At 51.3% G+C, this 20707-nt stretch overlaps 10 protein-coding genes across 10 annotated transcripts; 8 read left to right on the top strand and 2 right to left on the bottom strand.

Moving 5' to 3' along the window:
• Nucleotides 1-17: 17 nt before the first annotated feature.
• On the top strand, nucleotides 18-365 carry LAESUDRAFT_666775 (COG6-domain-containing protein; the record flags this gene model as incomplete). Its single annotated transcript, XM_040905269.1, has 1 exon — nucleotides 18-365. A coding segment is annotated over one exon (348 nt), but the record flags the coding sequence as incomplete, so codon positions are not given.
• A 604-nt stretch (nucleotides 366-969) lies between these two features.
• Nucleotides 970-1515, bottom strand: LAESUDRAFT_732560 (uncharacterized protein; the record flags this gene model as incomplete). The annotated part of the gene is made up of 4 exons (XM_040910263.1): nucleotides 970-1146; nucleotides 1238-1302; nucleotides 1364-1440; nucleotides 1488-1515. Coding segments are annotated over 4 exons (347 nt in total), but the record flags the coding sequence as incomplete, so codon positions are not given.
• A 273-nt stretch (nucleotides 1516-1788) lies between these two features.
• LAESUDRAFT_764884 (uncharacterized protein) lies at nucleotides 1789-2116 on the top strand (the record flags this gene model as incomplete). Its single annotated transcript, XM_040913531.1, has 2 exons — nucleotides 1789-1842; nucleotides 1898-2116. 2 exons carry the CDS (start codon nucleotides 1789-1791, stop codon nucleotides 2114-2116), a joined length of 273 nt encoding a protein of 90 aa, XP_040757890.1.
• A 104-nt stretch (nucleotides 2117-2220) lies between these two features.
• LAESUDRAFT_804154 (uncharacterized protein) lies at nucleotides 2221-3613 on the bottom strand. Its single transcript, XM_040914025.1, is given in 6 exon segments — nucleotides 2221-2675; nucleotides 2730-2898; nucleotides 2916-3000; nucleotides 3057-3280; nucleotides 3369-3427; nucleotides 3485-3613. 6 exon segments carry the CDS (start codon nucleotides 3551-3553, stop codon nucleotides 2511-2513), a joined length of 771 nt encoding a protein of 256 aa, XP_040757889.1. The 5' UTR covers nucleotides 3554-3613; the 3' UTR covers nucleotides 2221-2510.
• A 365-nt stretch (nucleotides 3614-3978) lies between these two features.
• On the top strand, nucleotides 3979-5581 carry LAESUDRAFT_764882 (glycoside hydrolase family 13 protein; the record flags this gene model as incomplete). The annotated part of the gene is made up of 4 exons (XM_040913530.1): nucleotides 3979-4067; nucleotides 4126-4171; nucleotides 4281-4480; nucleotides 5002-5581. The coding sequence occupies 4 exons, from the start codon at nucleotides 3979-3981 to the stop codon at nucleotides 5579-5581; spliced, it is 915 nt and encodes a 304-aa protein (XP_040757888.1).
• A 189-nt stretch (nucleotides 5582-5770) lies between these two features.
• On the top strand, nucleotides 5771-6135 carry LAESUDRAFT_764881 (uncharacterized protein; the record flags this gene model as incomplete). The annotated part of the gene is made up of 2 exons (XM_040913529.1): nucleotides 5771-5966; nucleotides 6023-6135. 2 exons carry the CDS (start codon nucleotides 5771-5773, stop codon nucleotides 6133-6135), a joined length of 309 nt encoding a protein of 102 aa, XP_040757887.1.
• Nucleotides 6136-8211: 2076 nt separating this feature from the next.
• On the top strand, nucleotides 8212-9885 carry LAESUDRAFT_739730 (FMN-linked oxidoreductase; the record flags this gene model as incomplete). Its single annotated transcript, XM_040911032.1, has 9 exons — nucleotides 8212-8415; nucleotides 8449-8535; nucleotides 8612-8695; nucleotides 8743-8932; nucleotides 8985-9036; nucleotides 9060-9361; nucleotides 9392-9537; nucleotides 9559-9605; nucleotides 9762-9885. The coding sequence occupies 9 exons, from the start codon at nucleotides 8212-8214 to the stop codon at nucleotides 9883-9885; spliced, it is 1236 nt and encodes a 411-aa protein (XP_040757886.1).
• A 614-nt stretch (nucleotides 9886-10499) lies between these two features.
• On the top strand, nucleotides 10500-11588 carry LAESUDRAFT_764878 (uncharacterized protein; the record flags this gene model as incomplete). The annotated part of the gene is made up of 5 exons (XM_040913528.1): nucleotides 10500-10951; nucleotides 11016-11221; nucleotides 11280-11311; nucleotides 11366-11428; nucleotides 11487-11588. The coding sequence occupies 5 exons, from the start codon at nucleotides 10500-10502 to the stop codon at nucleotides 11586-11588; spliced, it is 855 nt and encodes a 284-aa protein (XP_040757885.1).
• Nucleotides 11589-11751: 163 nt separating this feature from the next.
• Nucleotides 11752-12306, top strand: LAESUDRAFT_764877 (uncharacterized protein; the record flags this gene model as incomplete). Its single annotated transcript, XM_040913527.1, has 1 exon — nucleotides 11752-12306. One exon carries the CDS (start codon nucleotides 11752-11754, stop codon nucleotides 12304-12306), a length of 555 nt encoding a protein of 184 aa, XP_040757884.1.
• Nucleotides 12307-18429: 6123 nt separating this feature from the next.
• LAESUDRAFT_718311 (uncharacterized protein) lies at nucleotides 18430-19142 on the top strand (the record flags this gene model as incomplete). Its single annotated transcript, XM_040907417.1, has 3 exons — nucleotides 18430-18537; nucleotides 18644-18863; nucleotides 19075-19142. 3 exons carry the CDS (start codon nucleotides 18430-18432, stop codon nucleotides 19140-19142), a joined length of 396 nt encoding a protein of 131 aa, XP_040757883.1.
• Between the last annotated feature and the right edge of the window lie 1565 nt (nucleotides 19143-20707).

Below are 20707 nucleotides of genomic sequence, written 5' to 3'. Positions count from 1 at the left end.
ACTTCTCCGTGCCCAGCGAGGCGCTTACTTATCTGTCCCAAACACGTCAAGCGATGTTGCTGACTGCGTTTACTGACGCACTCACGCGCGGAGGTCCCGGCGGATTGCCTCGACCGATTGAGCTGCATGCGCACGACCCGCTGCGATATGTGGGAGATCTGCTCGCTTGGGTACATCAGGCGATTGCCGCGGAGCGAGAGTTCTTGGAGGGGCTTTTTGGTGTGAAAGGGGACGGCCGCATGGTCGGAAGCGTGCGGACGTTTTCCCAGAGTGAAGAAGAAGAATGGATGGCTGAGCTGATAAATGCAGCTGTGGCAAAACTGTGCACGCCTTTGAAGGTCGGCGCAGCTTTTCCGACAACGTAGGCTTCACGCGGGCTGATATGATGCTTCTAGAACAGGGTGCAGCAGACAGTGCAGTCACAGGAAAGCAGCATCACGTCATACAAGATTGCGAATCTGCTGCAATTCTACACGATACATGTTGACGATGCAGCGCACGGTTGGTGGGGATGCAGTGCTTTCCAAGGCATTGAAGCAGTGCGTGAACTGATGGGATTGCATAATGCGATATGTACTGATTCCGCAGTGACACAGGATGACGGACATGGCGTATCAGGTGTTCTTCGATTCTATCAACGTGCAAGGTCGTTCGCTGCTGCTGACAAGACAGATGGCAAACGGTGAGCATCAGATTGGTCTGCATAGTAGCAATCAAGCATGGTCAATGTGACGCAGACAATGTTTTCACGGATGCGCTACCGTGTGAGTTTGCGCCAAGCCTCTCAGAACGGATTGGGCCGCTTTGGAGTCGAAGAACCGTCCAGAAGACTGTGCATATGCCTAGGAATCAGCGGGGGCATGTGAAATACACGTTCACAAGGATCTCTTTCCTTCTGACCGGAAGCATGGCCAATTTCATTTTCCGCGGGAAATGATTTGGCTGTGAACCCTTCTTCCACTCTTCCACCCTTCAGTATGTAATTCATCAATGGCCTGGCCGAAAAGCAGTGTCTCATTTACATCAATTTCATGCTCAGCTACTTGCTTGGGAATTTGTGAACTCAATGACTGGCTTGATTGTGTTGGTGCATAGGGATTGTCCGCAGCCGATGTCTTCACGCCTTCTCCACTTTCACTATCATGCCTTCGCGCCTTCTCTGCTTTCACTATCTTGCAGTCTAGATGGCTTCCACGTCTTCTATTCGTTCTCCCAAAGTGATTCTATGCTCTCGAACATCGGCATGACCCACTGCTCCCAGCCTGTATCACTCGACGGAATCTTCTCTGCTTCTCCTTCTCTCTATCTTCCTCCTAACTTTTTCCCACCACCTTGCTTCCGCTACCTATTCCCTGCTCGTAACTCTCGAGTCTGCGCTAGGATCCTTGGGGATTTCCGGAGAGGGTGTAAGGCCTTTCGCGATACGGCGACGGCGTTCATCTTCCAAAGCTTGCGTACGCTGAGCACGAGAGGTTCAGAGGGTGAACCATCCAGCGTAAGCATTGATTTGCACATTGCAAGCTGCAATCATCTAATGATACAGCAGCTTGCCAAGCGTGAAGTCCACGCAACATGAGAAGAAGCTCACCTATTATAGAAAAAAATGCCCCCATCTTGTAACCGTCGATCAAAACATTCAAGAACGGAGAATGAGGCTTCGAGGATTCGGGTATATAACCAAGGTTGAGCGGGAGTAATGCTTTTTCTCTCATCCACTCACATTCTACTGCGACACAGGTGAGTGCTCATCAACTATCATCACCGCATCATACTCAAGGTCTTTCAGACATGGCAGCACCAGGCATGGCAGCACCCATCATCGTCAACGACGACGTGGAGAATGTACTTTTTTACTCACCCGTAGTATGTCATATATGTCACTGACTCACCTCCACAGCCAGAGGCACGCAGAGAGCTTGTCGCTCGTCTCATCTTCAACGCCTACTGCAACACAATCTACCTCTTTTCTTTCATGATCTTGCTTATGTGCTGTTCCTACTATTTGCTTCTGCATCTTGTCATCTCGTACATGAAGGCCCACAGCAGCCCCACTCCCGTCACTTCCGTCTCTCCCACCCCTCGCACTATCTCCAGCAATGACAAGTATGGGAAGTGATTAATGTACATACAAGTTGGGAACATGTCATTGAGTGTAGCACTGTTGTGGTCGAAAATGTAACATGCGTACAGAGCAGCCTCGGTCATATATTCTGCACTTGGTGGACACTCCGCCACCTTGTCTCCAACCACCATTAACGTCCCATCCTCGCCAATCATCCCTGCCACATGCAGCCCCTCCAGCGCACACAGCACGCTCTCTGCCGGTGGAGACGTTACCCACTCGAATTTCATCAAACCGTCCATCCTTAGGCTCGCATCGTGAGGTCGACGTGCATGATCTCCGGTGGTGTGGTGAACGGGAATGTCTGGAATGCACACTCAGTGTAGAATCGGTAGCGTTTGCTCGAGGAGGTACGCCCTGCGCAGCCCGCGCACTGCATGGTGGAGGCTTACGAGACGGGCACCGTGAAGAGGGAGGAAAGTGCGGTGGTAAGATATATAGGTGCGGATCTGATGAGACGATCAACGATCGGCTTGTAAAGTGTTGAATGGTAATGCACCTTGACGAAGCCGAAGTCGATGACGAACTTGATGCTATCGATGGTGACACTAGCCTACACAATACACTGAGCGCCGGCAGAACCTATAAATGAGACATGTGGCCATACCTCCGCGATGTTCGTGGAAATAACGACTTTTCGGCTGCCTCGTTCGGCGGACTCGAAGACGGCCAGCTGCTCATTCTTGCAGAGTCCGGCATGCAGCACCAGCGGCCATATCCGCATAGCGTTTCGAGGCAAACTAACAGTGTGTGATGTCAAAATGAGACACCCGATACTGTCGAGCACACTTACGATGGTAACATCTCAGACAGCTCCTCCAGACAACGGTCTGTCTCTTCCGGACCAGTCATAAACACCAGAATGTCCCCCTTCCATTCTAGTTCGTGGTCAATTCCAGTCCTGCTGCATGAACTCACGGGAGAAGGCACATACTCATTTGCAGATGGACGTTCCACACAACCTCTGCTGCTTTCCGCACGTAATCTGGCACGGGCTCCTGGAGATACGCGACTTGCACTGGAAACATTCGTCCTTTGAGGCTGACGATGGTAGCATCGTCCGGAGCGTTGCCTGAGGTGAAATATTCCAGGAAGGAGGTAGCATCGAGTGTTGAGGAAGAGACGATCAGCCGGAGGAAGGAACGCTTTCGGCGGGTCCTGTTGCAGACAAATGGCAGATATGCAAAGGGATGGATGAAGTTAGCTGGACGAGAGGAGACGATCCAACATAATATATCGTACATACTTCTTCAGAATCCCAAGCATCAGATCAGTATACACGCTCCGCTCGTGCGCCTCATCGATCTTTGTGCTACATGTCAGGATGAGTACGCGAGAAAGAAAACAAGAAGCAGGACAGACCATGATAACGCTGTATCGGCTGAGGAGCGGGTCAAGTAGCGTCTTGCGGAAGAACATGCCGTCAGTCATGTAGAGGATGCGCGTGCGCTCTTCAGAGCCGACGTCTTAGAAGCGAATGGCATAGCCAACCACGAGGTGAGACGCCCACACACGTGATTGTTGACGCTCAGGCTGCGCGTATCCTTTTGCCCTCGCCACGTCACGCACCCTCCACTCCTCCAACAGTACTCTGCCTTTGTTTCATTCAGGAGCTAATGGTTGTATGGGATGGAAAAAATCAAGCGGGGTTTGTTTCCCTTGGCGTTGCGCAGGGATAGTCTCTGACCGCCTCTGGGGGCAACAGAATCAACCACACACGCTGTGCAGGGACAGTCTCTGACCGGTGTGGGCTGTTGTCTGCAAACCCCGGCTTGTGCTGGAAGCCCTGTACACCATTGCTTCATGTGCTATCACTTTCACTATGGCTACTTCTCAATTTTTCTGTCATCAACATTATGGAACGATCTCCGACTGGCAAAACGGGATTCATGATAATGTTAGACTTCACCATTGGAACCACATCGAATGTCATCGGTTTCAAACGGTAAGTAGTTTAACGTGTATGGGATGCTACGCCCGAGTACTGACATTGTGATGCACAGCTACGAGAACGTGTCTGCGCCGTTTAACATCAAGCAATACGAGGCGGTTTGGTTAGATCGGGACCACTGGCCATGGTTTCAAATGTTATGTCCACTGCTTGATGAGTGCGGTACACCCACCTCATATGCGCTGCATGTTGATGACATTATCGCAGTTCGATAACACTTACAATGGTTCCCGTGTCATGCCCATGTGCTGGGGAGAGGAAGGAACAATCGTCGACGTCGACTGGGATGGAGGCTGTTCTGCATCAGAATTTGACCAGTATGGAGACATGGAGGCATTCGGTGTTCACCCCGGGATCAAAGCGCCAAAGGAAGAGGGCCTGAGGCTCCAGCAGTGGAATCCACCCCTGTGCGTGCAAAACGACACTCACGATCGCAGACGTGGTCGAGGGGATCCAGAGACACGAAGGACAAGACATCAATGAAGGCACCGTCACATTTCAGCTCGGCAAGTCATACTTACGAATCCTCCGCGGATGAAAACTGTAACTCGGATCTGGCGAAGATCGTTCTCCTTCTCCTCCCCTCATATTGCCTGTTCCGATAGCATCAACGTTTGCTCTTCCCCCCTTCCTGATTTCTTGCCTCGCCTTTCTTCTACCCGGGGACATCATCGACTCCACTGCCTACACTAGACGATATCCAACGTGGCATCGCGCAGATGGGGTTACACCGGTCAAATAGCGCCGATGCAGCTCGAGCGATGGTGATGTCCAAGCTCACGGGCGGGCGGGAGCCCGTGGACATATCCTTCATCTCACTGTCTCCTACACCGCCTCCGGGCGGTGCACGGCTACAGTGAAACAACACAGTTGCCGGAGGTGAGCGGATAGCTGCACACCGGTTGATGTTGCATCGGCTAGGGAACAGGATTAACCTAGCCGACGGCGACCAGACTAGTGGAGGAGAGGAGGTTGCGGCACCGACAATACCACCTAAGCGTAGACGGCGCAGATCAAGGCACTCATCACGTGCGTCGACGGTGGTTGATGACCGCAAAGAGTGGGAGCCGGCTTCGACTGCACCCACGACTCTCAATGCACCGTCCACGCTTTTGCCACAGCCACCGCCGTTTTACAATTCACCTGAACCACCTCGTCTTCCATCTTCTCCTTGGGTGACTAATGGAGATGCTGGACGCGTGTCACCACTCGTGAAAGCCAATGGAAATGCAGCTTATACTTATGAGAAACCCATCCTTCATCGAGGAGTAGTTGTTGAGGATGAGGACGATGTTCCTCAACACCCCTCACCTTGGCGTCCTCTTCCACACCCACCCACGCCTGATCGCGGCTTCACGCAGCTTCCCAATGTGCGACTACCTCTTGCTGTGGACACTGCGACCAGCAGCAGTCCCACTGAGTCTACGACGTCTGCAACCACTGTCCCAGTGTACCTCTATTATCCTCTCGAGACACGTTTCCTGCTAGCTCGTTCGCCATGCCTTTGAGGGAGAAGCAATATCTGGATGAGGACTAAGAACAGGTGGTTTACCAAGAGGGGAGGAGTAGGTCGCGGTTGGTCCATGAGCGTGACCGTGAAAACCAGAAAAGCTGGGTGGCTGATTCCTGTGCGTAGTCCAACTTGTAGACTGATGCGACCTCATATACTGACGAACACTACAGTACCCGTCCGATGAATGCCTGTCGACGATGATGAGGACGACGATATCGACGACGATGTTCGGGAGCCGAAACCAGAGGCCGAAGGTGGAGATGAGTGTCCCTCCGCTGAAACTTCCGATCGCCATTCAAATAGAAGCTATCCTATCTCCTCATCCTCCACAACGAGCGGATCTGGTTGTAGAGCTCAAAACATAGCTGGAGCCTACCCTCGTGAGCGGCCCTTCTTCGCCCATTTCTCCCATCGTTCCGCTCACGTCTGCAGCCAGGCATGCTCCAGCTGGTAGGCCAACATCTCCGATCACTTATCCGACTCGCCCCATCCAACACGGACTTCCCAGAGCGGGAGGACCAGCTGGCCACCCAACAGACTCCACCATGAAGTGCGCCGCGGAGTCTACAAGCACTTGGGAGAAGGTCAAGAATATGTTCTCGCTCAGCAGGAGCGGCTCAGTGAATGACCGGAGATCTCCCGCGAACAGCACTGGTACCGGGGACAGGAGAAACAATACGGACTCGAGCATCAGCCGGGAGTCGCACGAGTCTCACAAAGGAGAAAGGAGACCAGAGCCACGAGATACAGGTGCCCTCTGCATCGACATCTATTGTCTCTCTGCCTATGACAGTGTCGGCCCACTATGGGGTATCACCTGCCACTGAACGATTTGGCGGTGCAGTACAATTTCCGAGTGGAATTTCAAGTTGTTCCCTTTCCGTGGCATCAAGGAGTTGGAGGAACAGCACAACCGCGCAAGGGGTCTGTCTCAGTCGACATCGAATTCCGATATTGCATCTGCTAGCGGGATGGGCACAGGGGCTGCTTCGAGCTCAGGCTCATCCAATATAACCACATGTTGGGTGCTGAAGCTAGCAGAGAGCGTAAACTGTCTCATCAGGCATCAGACAGCCACCTATCGTCGAAATTCAACACGGTGACTTCTCCACCTCCCATTATGGCAGTATCGTTGTCGAACTCGCAAGGAGAGTATTTCAACATGCACCCGACGGCTTCTGATTCGAGCACTATCGGACCCCTCAAGCTGCCCATGAATCGTGAGGGAGTGCAGAGGTGGTGGAATGCGAAAAGGGAGCTGTTCCCAACCCATACATCCCTGACCGGCAGTGTCAGCCCTCTAAGTTTGCATCAGTGCAGGATGGTCTTAGAGAGTGGAATCTGGACGTCATGGCTAGGCTGACAATCTTCTCGTGACGAATGAGGATGTTATTGTTTGCGCATCAGAGGTTGGGCTGTTTTCATTCCTCCCGAGAAGGTGGTTTCGAAGAGCCATCTTAAGCTAGGTCATATGCTCCTCATTGGCCCCAAGGAGGGCCGCATCGTTGACAAGATGGAACTGAAGCGCAATACTGCTTCCAAGCAGAACTTTGCCTCCTGGATCGAGGTGCACGTCCTGCATGTCCCTAACATTGTGAAGCGCGTCAAGCGCTCACAAGGCATTGATCCTCAGATGGACGGGTACTCCCTCAGCGACGATCTGAAGCTGCTCACCTTTGGATACACTGTCGAGCAGCTCAACCTGCTCTTGATGCCAATGGTCACCGACAGCAAGGAGGCTCTAGGGTCCATGGGCAACGACGCGCCGTTGGCATGCATGTTGACGCAGCCTCACCTAGTCTATGAGTACTTCCGCCAGCTCTTCACACAGGTCACCAACCCTCCGATCGACCCTATCCGTGAGAACATCGTCATGTCTCCCGAGGCATACATCGGCCCCGAGGGTAACCTCCTCGAGATGAAGCTAGAGCAGTGCCACCATATTCTTCTCCGTTCTCCCATTCGTATGATGTATAAGATGAATGCGATGAAAGGCTTGAAGTATGGGATTGTAAGTACATCTTTGATCATTGTGGAAGGACACCACTGATACATGATACAGGGTCAAGGACAACAAGACCTTCGAGGACCTGCTGCACAACTTCCGTCACTCTGTTGACAACAGTGTTCAGAAGGTGATGTCGAAGATGGATATCTCCACTCTGCAATCCTATAGGGGAGCTCAGATCTTCGAGGCACTCGGCTTGCATACTGAAGTCATCAAGAGCTGCTTTACCGGTACTGTCACCGTGTACAGGGAGCTATGTTCGAACTGCTGGCGATGGATGCATTTGAAACGCACGAGCGTGGTTGGCCATCCCGTGAGACGATCATCCCTCTTGGTATGCCGGAGTCGGGCCACTACCACTGGCGTTCCGGTCGGAGGTGCACATCAACGATCTGACAGGCATCGCGAACCTGCAGGACACTGTTCGTGAGAAGAACCAGTGCGCCTATGACGCCTCTGCAAATAATTCGAACGAGCAGACCAAGGCAGTACATCTCCGTGGCTTCTTTGACTTCTGCTACGAAGATGCCGCCCCGATTCCGATGGAGCAGGTCGAGCCATGGAATGAGATCGTCTGTCACTTCGTCACTAGTGTGATGTCGTACGGTTCCATCTCCATGGAGGCTCACTCTACGCTTGGGATTGCCATGAACTGTCTCGGCGGCAATTCGAACACGGGTGAAGGAGGTGAGGATGCAGAGCGGTCGCTTGTCTTGCTGAATGGTGACACTATGCGCTCTGCGATCAAGCAAGTCATGTTTGGCCGCTTCGGTGTCACCTCGAATTACCTTGCCGATGCCTATGAACTGCAGATCAAGATGGTGCAGGGTGCAGGGCCCGGCTAAGGAGGAGAGCTCCCGGGACATAAGGTCTCTGGTCCCATTGCTCGCACTCGTCATTCTACTGCGGACGTCGGTCTCATCTCGCCACCACCTCACCACGTGTCTACTCTGTCAAAGATCTCAAGCAGCTTACCTACGATCTGAACTGCTCGAATCCCAGGGCACGTGCTTTGAGAAGCTGGTGTCTGAGGTTGGTGTTGGTATTGTTGCCAGCCGTGTTGTGAAGGCGAAGGCAGATCACATCCTTATCTCCGGCCTGGTGCCTTGTGCTGGACTGGTATCAAAAATGCTGGTCTCCCTTGGGAGCTTGGTTTGGCCAAGACTCATCAGACCCTGGTGCTTAATGATCTGCGTGGACGCGTCACTCTCCAGACCGACGGACAGATTCGTACTGGTCATGATATCGCGATTGCGTGTCTATTGGGTGTGGAGGAGTGGGGTTTTGCTATGACACCTCTGATCACGATGATATGTATTATGATGAGGAAGTGTCATTGTAAGTATTTTCCGTATCGGGTTTACATGTGGAAGCTGATCAGTTGGGATAGTGAACACTTGTCCTGTCAGAATCGCAACACAGGATCCCCAGCTGCGCACCAAGTTCACTGGCCAGCCTGAGCAAGTCATCACTTCTTCTACTACATTGCTGAAGATTTACACACGCACATGGCGAAGCTCGGTTTCCGTACCATCAATGAGATGGTTGGCAGGGCTGGTATACTTTGGGTGAACGAGAAGCTTCACACGCCGATGACTGCGCACCTTGACCTATCCGCGGTCTTGAAGCCTGCCTGGCGGATGCGCCGCGGCGCCGCGACCTATCGTGTCCATCCTGAAGACCACAAGTTGTATATCCTTCTCGACAACAAGTTTATTGATGAATCTGAGCCTGCGCTTACCAAGGCTCTTCCAGTGCACGTCCACTGTGATGTCACTAACACTGATCGTGCGCTAGGTACATCCCTTTCTTACCGCATTTCGAAATTATATGGCAAGGAAGGCCTTCCGAAGGACACCATCCACATCAGTATGCGCGGTTCCGCTGGTCAGTCCCTCGGAGCATACTTGGTGCCCGTTATCACAATCGAGTTGGAGGGAGATGTAAATGAATATGTTTGAAAGGATCTTTCTGTGACCTACCAAATGTTGCAAAGTGCTAGCTCAACTGTGTCCCCTCAACGACAGGCATCCGCTCTGACGAAGCACATGACAGAGGCTCTCGTAGCTCGAGCACTGGTGACCAGTGTATCTGCAGCCCGTCACAGGCCCCCGTTCTATCACGATCCTGTGATTCGATCCAGAGAGTCTTGTGCTATTTATGCCAGCTTGCTCAGTATACCACGGTGCACGGATGTGGCGTCATTTCGTCAGAAACCTGGAAATCCTGCCATGTGCTTCTGGGATAAGGTGAGATGGTCCAAACATCAAAACGACGCATACAGTCTGTGAGTGTGCGAAGGCGGTCAGGTGTGTGCCAAGTCCAAGGCCCGAGCGGTACATGCTAACGGTATATTTCTCTGCTTTAGAGGATGATCCGTGACATCCAGGAGACTCAAAGGCCTGTCTCTGGCACATCTTCTCAAGCAAAAGCACGTAACCTCAAGCAGTCCAGTAAAGATAAGATGTGGAACCCGGCCAGGCGTGCCTTCCTTTCAGGATGAAAACAAGGATTTAGCACCAAGATGGTATGTAAGTACGCTCGCGATGTTATACCATCCCGAAGTCATAAGTTCGATGTCATACAGATGCCTTTGTGTGGACTGTACTACACACACCGCCTATCCTCCAGCTCATGTGTAACAGCACGGCAGCCATGCACGGAGACCTGCATAGTCTTCTGCACACTAGTCTATGACCTGCAGTTGCAGCCCTCAACATCGTCGTCTTGACCCTTCGTTACATATCCTCATACAATGGTCATGCGAGTCCGACACTCCCACTCACAATGGCTGCCCAAGGCCAATATTCATGTTCACGATGATCGGCAAAACTCAGTCCTCCTTGCATCTACAATGGTCTGCCATAGATCATTCCTGCCACCTTACGCAAAGTCTGAGGTTTCCATGTCGACACACAGCATACAAGCATCTCGGGCAGCCGCCGAACATGCGCTGGCTACTTCTGCATCTTTGCAACCTACTCAGTTTGGACCTTCATCAACGCAGCTGACTTCATCGTCGCTTTCGACCTTGACCACTCCCACTCAGACGCCTCTTCTGCTCTCCGATGTTGTCAGGGTGCCCGCACCAACGCCATTCTCCCTCATAGGAGTCCAACTTGTTGACACCATCCCTCACGTCATCAAGTTCAACCTCATCGTCAACATCGCCGGCGAGCTCACCGGAGTCTTTCTGCGCTTCCGGCGGATCGGTGACTCCGACCGGCCCGAATATCATCTCCATGCAAGCAACCTTGGGAAAGGGAGGTGTCGATGTGGAGATGGAGGACCAAGATCAAGGCGATGTTATGATGTCGGAGAACTGGGCTTCCGAAAGCCCCAAGACGACAGTCTTGGGTCTGCGCATTGATCTACATGACACATTATCGCAATCCGCTTTTGGACATACATAAGTAAATAGCAAACCGGAGGAGGGTGTGCAAACACCTGTGTCTGCATGGTTGAGCGCTGGACTCCCTGATGGTGATGTCACCATGCAGGATGTATCAGGTACGGTGCATGAAGGAGAGGACGTGAACGAGGAAGAGGAAGAGGAAGACATTAGTGAGGAAGCCGCTGTTGGTAAGCTTTCGAGTATGAGCTTGATGGCTGCAGTGACAGCCAGTGGTAAGTGCAACTCCGGTTTCATCTATTGCACTATGAGTATTGAGTGATCCTATCGTAGGTGTTCTCAAGGAGGAGACAAAGCTCACTTTCGTTAGTGAAGTAGAAAGAGTTGGAAGAGATCCCATCTATTGAGTGCGGAGAGAGGCTGCATTTGCAGTAGGGGTGTTGGCGAAAGTTGTCCCCGACGGGCTAGTCATTTCCTCGTTGGTGAGTTATCTCTTATATCGTCGCCATTTGAATACAGTTCTCTGATAATTTGACTCAGCTCCCATTATTTGAAACGATGTACCAGGATCCGACGTGGCACGTCCAACATTGCGTGCTGTTCGCCCCTTCCGACTATCCTCTCGAGGCTCCAATCAAATGACTGTCGTTCGCTGGCGCTGGATGTCATGCTCCTGCTTGCTCTCGATGAACACCCACTGGCTCGGAGAATGATGCATGCATACCTTCATTGATGATGAAAGCGGGTTTCCCAGGGAGCTCCTCAACATTTCCCTCAGAATACGTAACGATAGCGGCACAGGGAAATGTCTCCGAAGGTTGACTGGCCTCAAAGGCCATCGTCAGCACCACCGATATCAGCATTTACTTCAGAGTCAGGTGACTCAAATGTCTCGAATGCAGGAACTGACATCTATGACGATGCCAGCCGTCCTCTTGTCTGTGCATTCAGCTATCCGGCAGTGGCGTTATCACTTGGACAAACGCGCTGGCCCGAGCTGCGCGACTTATACCGTTCTCTATCCCAAAATCTGTCGTTCAGCGTACGGTGTACACTCACTGCCTCCCTCAGGGAAATGGCAAAAATTGTCGGGCCGCAGCATGCAAAGGAGAATTTGATGACTGTGTGGTGGGCTAGCATAGGCGCGGACGAGCCTGAAGTGCATTTGAAGGCTGTCGAGTGCTCCGTGACATTCGTGCGTGCATTAGTAGAGTTTGAACGAGCCGAGGTTGTCGAGAGCCTTGAAGTGGAGTACAGCGCCCCGCTGAAGGGTTGGAGAGAGCGAGAAGAGGTGATCAAGAGCCTTCCGTTGTTCTTGGGTATCATTGGTATCGAATCGCGATCTCCAGGAATCTGTTGATGGCAGCGTTGGGAGAACGGGTGTCTGCAATTAGGGAAGCGGCCATATCTGTGGTGTGTATGCTCATCTTTGTTCGCACTTCCGTGTCTGACAGATGTCTTTAGTTGCCTGCCTTCATGTCGGCGTGAAAGTTGACCGAATTTATGAAGGAACTCCACGAGGATCTCAGGATGCTGGCACACTCCGAGTCATATCGTCAAAGTACGACCTTCGTGATGTGCGAGCAGGCGCTACTGTTCTCTGATCATAGAGACGTCCTTATGCTGGACGAGTCTTTCTGGGAGACAATGTCTACGCTTTCCAGGGACTCTATGGTAGATGCTTAGGCACTGAGATAGCGATTGCGGTCATGCGTTGCGTGTGCCTCTGTGAATTCCAACTCGAGGTGTACTTTGTGAACCGTGGGCTTGGTTCTGTGATCGGAGAGCTGACGTGAGCGCCGGTGGCCAACAGACGCTGTGAGCAGTGGAGCAAACTCGTCGTAATTCCTTCAGTTGGTCATTGCCTAGCAGCGGATTTCATTGGTTTCAAACTATTCTTCCTGCATCGCAATCGAGCTTGGCTGCAGACTCGATGGCAGATGGCCCAGTGTTCTGACATTAGAGGACACACTCTTGGCGCTACTGGTCGGAGGACAGAGAACGGAGGTCACAACCGCTAGTCGAGGGTGATACAGAAGAACGTCTTTCTGCCATACACAGCTGGTGCGTGTTTCTCGGCCAAATTATATGCACCTGAATGAACGCGAGAGCTTGCACTGCCACCATGGCACTGCCATGCTGGGCAATTATCTGCGAACAGTCGATGTCGATGGCGCCCGGCACCATCACGCTCGTCGTCAAACGGCCGTTGTGAATCTCAATATTGACCATATGCCGCTCGCCATTATGGGCGCTCATAATCGGGTTAGCTGACGGGCGCTGAGTGGAGAGGTCAGAGCATTCATATTCAGTACTCAGTACTGCTCGGTACGCATGCCACCACGCCGATCTGGCCGTATCTGACTAGATGCTCCGCCATGAGCGGACGAAGCGCGAGCGCTATTTGACTCACTAGTACACAGCTTCGCGAATCGTCAGTGCACGCCTGGTCATGACAGGGACTGTATCTGTTGCTATCGTGTCTCAATCGACAATAGCGCTGTCAGCGACACCATCAGTAGGAGCCACAGCGGCATGCAAATGACCAGATGTATGTGTTCTCGGCATTTAGTTGATAGTCAAAGGAATGCTCCATGCTGTCAAGCACAATCGAATTCATCACTTCTCCTGCATCCTGCAGCATTGCATGCAAGTGAGTTGACTTGGCCAAAAGCATCACCGAGTCTATTGAACTGTGAATTCGAACAAGCATTGTCAAAACTGCATTAGTCGCTGGCTGTCCACGGTGGTGGCCCGAAAGGGTTAGTTGCGAAGACAGTATGACAACAGGCTATACTGTGTGGCAATGCGCTGGAAAGGAACCAGGCTATACTGTGTGGCAATGCGCTGGAAAGGAACGGTCATGACTAACTGTCAAATTCACAAGCAGTCAGGCCGGGAAGAATTGGCTGTGGCTGGTCGACTTCGAGACACTCTGCCACGTCGGATTGATTGCTGGTTTCTCTTGCACTTTCATTTCCGCAATGTCAAGTATGGCACGAAATCGACGGGATAGATGGGAGTTGACAGCGGAAATCTCTGATGACGGCTTCCAATCTGCTTGCGACACAATGCCCACCGACAATGGTAAGCATGCATGTATCATTCAATTAAATGTACAAATGTGAAATTTCCCCAGATGAGAGTGTGGAACGTGACATTGATGGCACAGATACAGAGGGAGACTTCGAATTCGAGAGCACTTCTGGTCTGTCCCTGAAATCTACTGTGGTCCAGTACTCGTTTGATCCTGACATGCTTAAACAGAATTTTCACCACCTGCTGAATCTTCAACTGGAATATATGGCTGCGCAGCAAGTCAATAGCATAATCGCTTCACTGATTGATTGTTTGTTGATTATATCTACAGATTCGCAACTCATACGAGCCAGAAAGAGGGCAGCACCTCCATGCAATGCATTGCTTCCAGAGGAGTTACTGCAGTCCGTCAGCAGACAAACAGCAACAACAAACATATCGCAGATGACAGCACGACGACGTCCTTCTAGTAACAGCATCCGTACAACAATCTTTCATCCCACTCTTGGATCTCATAAGAGACGACGTATTCCGACGAAGCAAAGAGAGCCACATCATACTCGACATTTCCAGCAGCAGAGCACTGTGCAGAATATGCGAATGAGATCTAGGGCATCGTCCTCTAGGACCGCTTCACAACTTCCAGATCACACTATAAGCACTCCTCCCACCGTGCCGTTCACCTTCAAATTTCACCATTACATGCCTGGAATGATGCCTCCTGCTACAAGGGAAACGGCAGATGCAATCAGCCGTGATGCGAACGAAGCTGATGTCATGTCCCCCCTTCAATTCTCTTCGCTCCCTCCTAGTGGTACGCCGCAGCACTCCTCCACGCTTCCGGTAGATGTGATTGGACAGCGCGGTCACAACTCTCACATATCAACAAGCGTCAGCACTGGCACCGCTTCAGTCACCAATGCTCACAATTCCGTGGAGGGCACCAGCTTACATGGAGCGGGTGGATGGTTATTCGATCAAGATCCTCATCCAGCACAACCCCCTACGATGCCTGGAGCCGATCAGCTAACTGCTTCCACTCGCACTGATCATGCGGAACACGATTTTACATCTTCAACCTTATGCAGTGGACATGACCAGGAAGAATACTCTGGAGAACTTGGAAACCATGCTGCATCTGCAACAAATCCTACTCATAGATCTAGTGCAGCAACCTCAAGAACTTCTCCAGATTTGAGCAGCTTGGAGCTATGCATGCTGAATACGGTGGAGTCTCAGGTCGGCAATACATCAAGTGGAATACGACCAGAGACCATCTCCGATGCCTCGCAGAGGACAGCCAGGATAATAGCCAAGGATGATGATGGTCAAGGGGGGCAGTCGTCGAGCTGGGTGAGTATATGTCAACATGGATGTGACGAATGAGTGCGCTTCATATGTCTGATGAACGTTGACTAGGCGATAGCCCGGAGGTTCGACAAATCTGTAAGTCTGTGTTTAACTATCAATGCTGTCGATATCATAGTGTCCATCAGCCTGCAAAGATGTCAAACGGCATCAAACGTGGGTCTATACCCTTCGGTTTCATGCAAGATCGTACAGCAGGAATAGTAAGCTGCAACTCACACTTCTATGATGACTCACCTTAGAAATGATTACGTAGGGCTCAAGTCTTCCCGGTTCTGGGTGGAGTTCAGCATTCCGGTTTACGGCCATAAGGCAAGGTCGGGAAGGTCATCAGAATAACCCTCAACAGCCTCGAGATGATGGTGGAGACACCGTAACTAGAAGTCCAGCGCACGCAGTTCTGTTATCTGGCGATGTGACCATACCTGATGCTACGGAAGGCAGATCTGACTGCCACGCTTTTGGTGCTACTGTAGCCGACACACATTCATACTCAGTTTCAACCAGTAATGGGAATGGAGACCGCCCTGAACACCCACGCCCACGTCCACGTCCGGCGTTTCGTGGTGAAGCACAGACTCGTCTACCTCATGTATGATCTGTGAACCTTCTCTGCTGGAGGATATCTGCCCATAGCTCATGTTTTTCATAGAATGACATTCTCACCGACATGGATGTCGATATGTCACTCCTTGACTCTGGCGAGAGTTTGTCTCACAGTTCCAACTTACCATCTGATGGGGCAGCACCTACGCCACAAATGCTGCAGCCCGTTACAGGAGCGCAACAGTCATTGGCCATATCTGAAGTCATGGGAGATGCGCAGAGGCCAGCGCAGGGATACTCTGGTTACGCACCTCTCTATCCAGAGCTTGCAGGCATCAGTGCCTCCGATGGTTTTTTGCACAGACCTACTGCTGTGTATGGGTTCTCAGAAGCTCAAGTCGATGATGAATCTGCCATGTGGCACCGCCAGCATGAACAGACACAATTCTCGGGGCCATTGTCACCATCTCTGAGATCTCATATTGATGGCCTGCGGAATGGTCAGCCATCCTCCCATTGTCAAGCATTTGGTGCGATTATATGCTTTCTCCCTCATTCGGACTTGATCTCATGCCCTGCCACTTTTCACAGAGCCCATTATACGCTCTCGATCAATCTTACATATCTCTCCTCTTTCTCGTGCAGCACAACAACCCGGTACAGATCCAGCCTCATCCTCATTAGGTGATACTAGCCAGTCACGGCAATCTCAGCTATCCAGTACGTATAAGATACCAAGGATACATCACAATTGTACTCAAACAGTGAACCAAGCATCTCAACTGCAACATACGCGCAGCATGCATACTTCAGACTGGCCTTTTCTCGACACTTCTGGCTTTACTGTCCTTCCAGAAACTGAAAGAGTTTCATCCTTCATAACCGCAACATCGATTTCTCCACAAATATCACCTCCACCGAGGCCTAGCCAAGAACGTGCAGTGGGTATCCTCATGTTTTTGGTGTGTGTACTATTGTGCCATTAATATACCGATACTCTCAGCCGACACCTGCCGCTCGAGATGAAATTCGGGACTTAGCGGAAGCGATGAGCGAGTTAGTGAAAGAGATGCGGAAGATGTCGACGATGATAGCAAGAATACCGAGCTCATCCACCTCAAATCAGCGCAGGTCTTCTGATGATGTAGACGTTGACGAAGGAGACGTGGGTGATGATGAGGACGATATCCAACCAATGGTCATAACGAGAAAGCTATAACTGCCGCGTTCAAGTCTCATTTTCGGTCATTGAAGATGCGTTATGAAAGACAGGCTGAAACAGCTGAGGCCGAGGCTGACCGTATCCATCAACATGCAAGGGATCAAAGGAGATAGACAGTCTGTGTGCAAATCCCTTTTAATCATTGTTTTTCTGATCTTTGCTTTTGTATGCCAGCTGTTTCAACGTCGGCTGAAGATCGCAGTCCACACGCCTCAGCTTCGCAAACATGTCAATATGCTACGGTCCCTCGGACCTGATGGAATGAGCTCTGATGAGCCCGAGTCAATCAACACCGGCTTAGGTGTGCGACCGTACCGGGTATCCATTATGCCTTGGAGAAACTCAGCGCTTAGAAGTTGGCTGCGCGTTTTCGACAATACCTATCTCTGCTCGAAGCTTTACATGCAAGAGAACAGCCGAGGCGCATTCCCTCGTTTGCGAACCATAATTGGTTCCAGCTCTGCACGCGCACAAGATTATAGTACTCATCGTGCAGTCCCTTGTTTGCCCACTAATGCATATAATCCAGATTGGATCCGGCAGTTGCATCCAGTTGAGGTTGAGAATCTTGATCGACGACCCGATTATGACTTCACCCATGATGAAGAAATGCTCCTGTGAGTCTGAATAATGCCATGGTTCACATGCAGTTCCCACTAATTTAACCATCATTTATGCTCAGTCTGTCTCAATCGAGTATGCCTACTGCAAATGCAGATGTCACAGGTCGCATTCCTGGTGCACGTCTGAGATAAGTGGATGTGAAAGGTAGGATCCTTTGCTTCTAAAAGAAATAATCTTGCATTTAATGATGGGTTTCTCGTGTCAATAGAGCACACGTAAATCCATCTGCAGCTTTGAATCACATTTCCAGTGGTCGCGTCTTCAAGGTTGTGTGGCCAATGGCCATGGTCATTGATCAATATTCCACCTTGTTCGTTCCCCATAATGCATAGACATAGCGGCGCATAATGATGATGCGAAATCCCATCAAGATAGACAGCTTCCCCACATTCTAATTACTCAGGCTCTACGAATATTATATTAGAACTTTAATATGAATTAATTACAGGTGTTTTCTAATGGAACATGTTGGTCAATTGTAGCAACACCTAAGGAGACATGGAAGCCTTGTTCATCGACCTGCGAGGAGGTAGCAAAGAGGAACAAGCGGGGCAAAGAAAGGTTGAGTGATTCAAGCCCGACATTGATATGATGTAGAACGGGTTGCAGGTGGTGCATATGAGGCAAAAGGAGATATAACAGCCATGGCAAGGGGGGAACCGAAGTCACGGATTGATTCTGGTGATGAACTCGGCAATAGCTGCTGCAGATAGTTCCGGATCTGGCATGGGGGAGGGCGGTGTGATTTCAACTGTCTTTGCCATCGCATTCCTGCTAGAGGGGGGGTGCGACGTGAGTAGCACCTTCTATGTGATTCCGTTGTAATGTGCATCATGATCTCTCATTTGTAGGCTCTTATCGCACGTCTGAGACATCCAATGTGGCCTCTTCCTATCAGCATAAACGTGTCCTGCTATCCTCTACGACTTCAGCTGCATCTTCTGTACATTCGAGACTCAGCTCATCTGCACACGGAGCGACCTCAGCAGAGAATTTGGCACCCAGCCGACTGGGAGGGCATGCCCTCTTTCAGCCTGGTTCCGCTCTCCCGTCCACACAATCAAAGCCTTTAACAGCTTCATTGGCGGGTGCAAGAGCTGGCGGAGGATGTCACAGGGGTAAGTTCTTATCAGTGTGATTGTTAGACTGCGCCCACCATCCGTGATGACTTCGGGCGCGTACTCCATCATTCCATGTATGATCCACGGAATCAAGCGAGCTGCGAACAGGATCCACACCGCACATTGATGGGGATTTTGAACACGCATTGCCGCTGCACGCCTGGTGTTTTTTTTGTCATTTTCATAGTCTTCCCGATTTGGTGAATAGTGTCGTTTCTCCCATTCCCAAGATCCGTGAAGTCAGAGATACAGATACAGAAAAGGCGTTACCACTAGATGACCCCCAGGTGGAACAATTGACTAGCAGCTGTAGTATTCTCTCTGGTTCTCCATGTGCCCCATCTCCAATGTTCTGGATGGTCCACTCCGTCTAATAAATTAATCCAAATACCGTGCACGGACGAGCACTGGATGCTTGTTTCACATTATGTGGTGGCATTTCTGATCACGGTGCATGCAAGCGGCAATGTCAAAAGCCTCCATCAGCATCTGAGTACTGTGCACTGTTGGCTTTTGGGGCCTGGGAGGTGCTGCGGGATAGTGGTGGACCTCGGGGGCATCGGAGCCAGGTACAGGGGCTGCAGGAATGGCAGTCGGATAAGCGCCGGGCGTGCGAGCTGCACCACCTGCCCTGAAGTGGCATGGTTAAAAGGGAGGTAGTTAATGTAGCGTTACCTTGCTCATTTGTACCCAAATCCCAAGTGGTGTCGTGAGTTATTGGACGTGGCGCCAGTCTCGGCTGCCGTCGTTCAACACAAACGAGCCATCGATACTCTGGGACTCTCCGTTATACTCTGGGCTCTCATCTAGTCAACCTGGGCTGACCTTCTTCGACGCAACCAACACCGTGGTGCCGTGCACTGGGCCATTCAAGGTGCAAGCATGAGGGGTGGATGGTGGGCAGTGTAGGGAGGAGGCAGAGGTTGAGGGGGCACTGTTACAAGGCACTGGAATAGGGTGCGTAGCATCCATTGGAGAGTGGGGAGGGGAGAGGGGGCTGTCCTAGCCTGGGCGTGATTGTGAGCATGGGGTGCAGTGGGGGGTACCCAGGATCCTTCGGGGGGACCCCAGACTGTGCAGATCGAGAAGGCGATATGGATGCAAGATCACACGCGAAGTGCTGGGCCGGACCAAGGGACGGGGCACATGGACAAGAGGGGCCGAGGCTGGGGCGGTTAGCTGGGGCTGAGGCAAGGCAGTGGGTGTGACTGGGCCGGGATTAGGTGGTGAAATGCGCAGGGCGATGTGGGCTGGGCCGGACATGGCAGGGCGGGCATCAGGATGGAGTGCCTGTAGCCAGGGTGCTAGAGAAATGCAGCAGACCATGGAGTGCCGTGTAGCGTTCGCCAGAATCCGGGAGGACGAGCGAGCGGATGATGGAGCGGGGCAAGGAGAGCTCGGGCTTATATGCTGAGCTCCCTAATTAGGATTACTTTATATATAAGTACATATTTGGAATATTACATAATGTGGCGCCAGCCACAATGACTTCACTGGGTGCTCTCGGATTGCTCCCTCCGGGCATTCCCAACACTCCTCCTCAAGCCGACGGGCATCCCTAGTAATCCCATTAGTTTTTGATGCCTGGGCTTAGCAAGAGGCTTGGTAAAGATGTCTGCAGTCATATCACCTGTCGGACAATATTTCACCTGAATAATTCCATCATTAACTTTCTCTCAAATGTAATGATGTCTGATATCGAAATGCTTTGATCGCGCATGGAATTGCAGATCTTTCGCAATTGATATAGCACTCATATTATCGCCGTTCAAGATTGTCGGTTCAGTCTGTTCAAAACCTATTTCTTTGAATAGATTTTGCAGCCATACCATCTCTTTTGC

Source organism: Laetiporus sulphureus (assembly GCF_001632365.1).
Source record: "Laetiporus sulphureus 93-53 unplaced genomic scaffold LAESUscaffold_91, whole genome shotgun sequence".
Classification (NCBI taxonomy): Eukaryota; Fungi; Basidiomycota; class Agaricomycetes; order Polyporales; family Laetiporaceae; genus Laetiporus; species Laetiporus sulphureus.
Note: the sequence above shows the minus strand (reverse complement) of the source record. Positions and strands in the feature narration are given on the sequence as shown.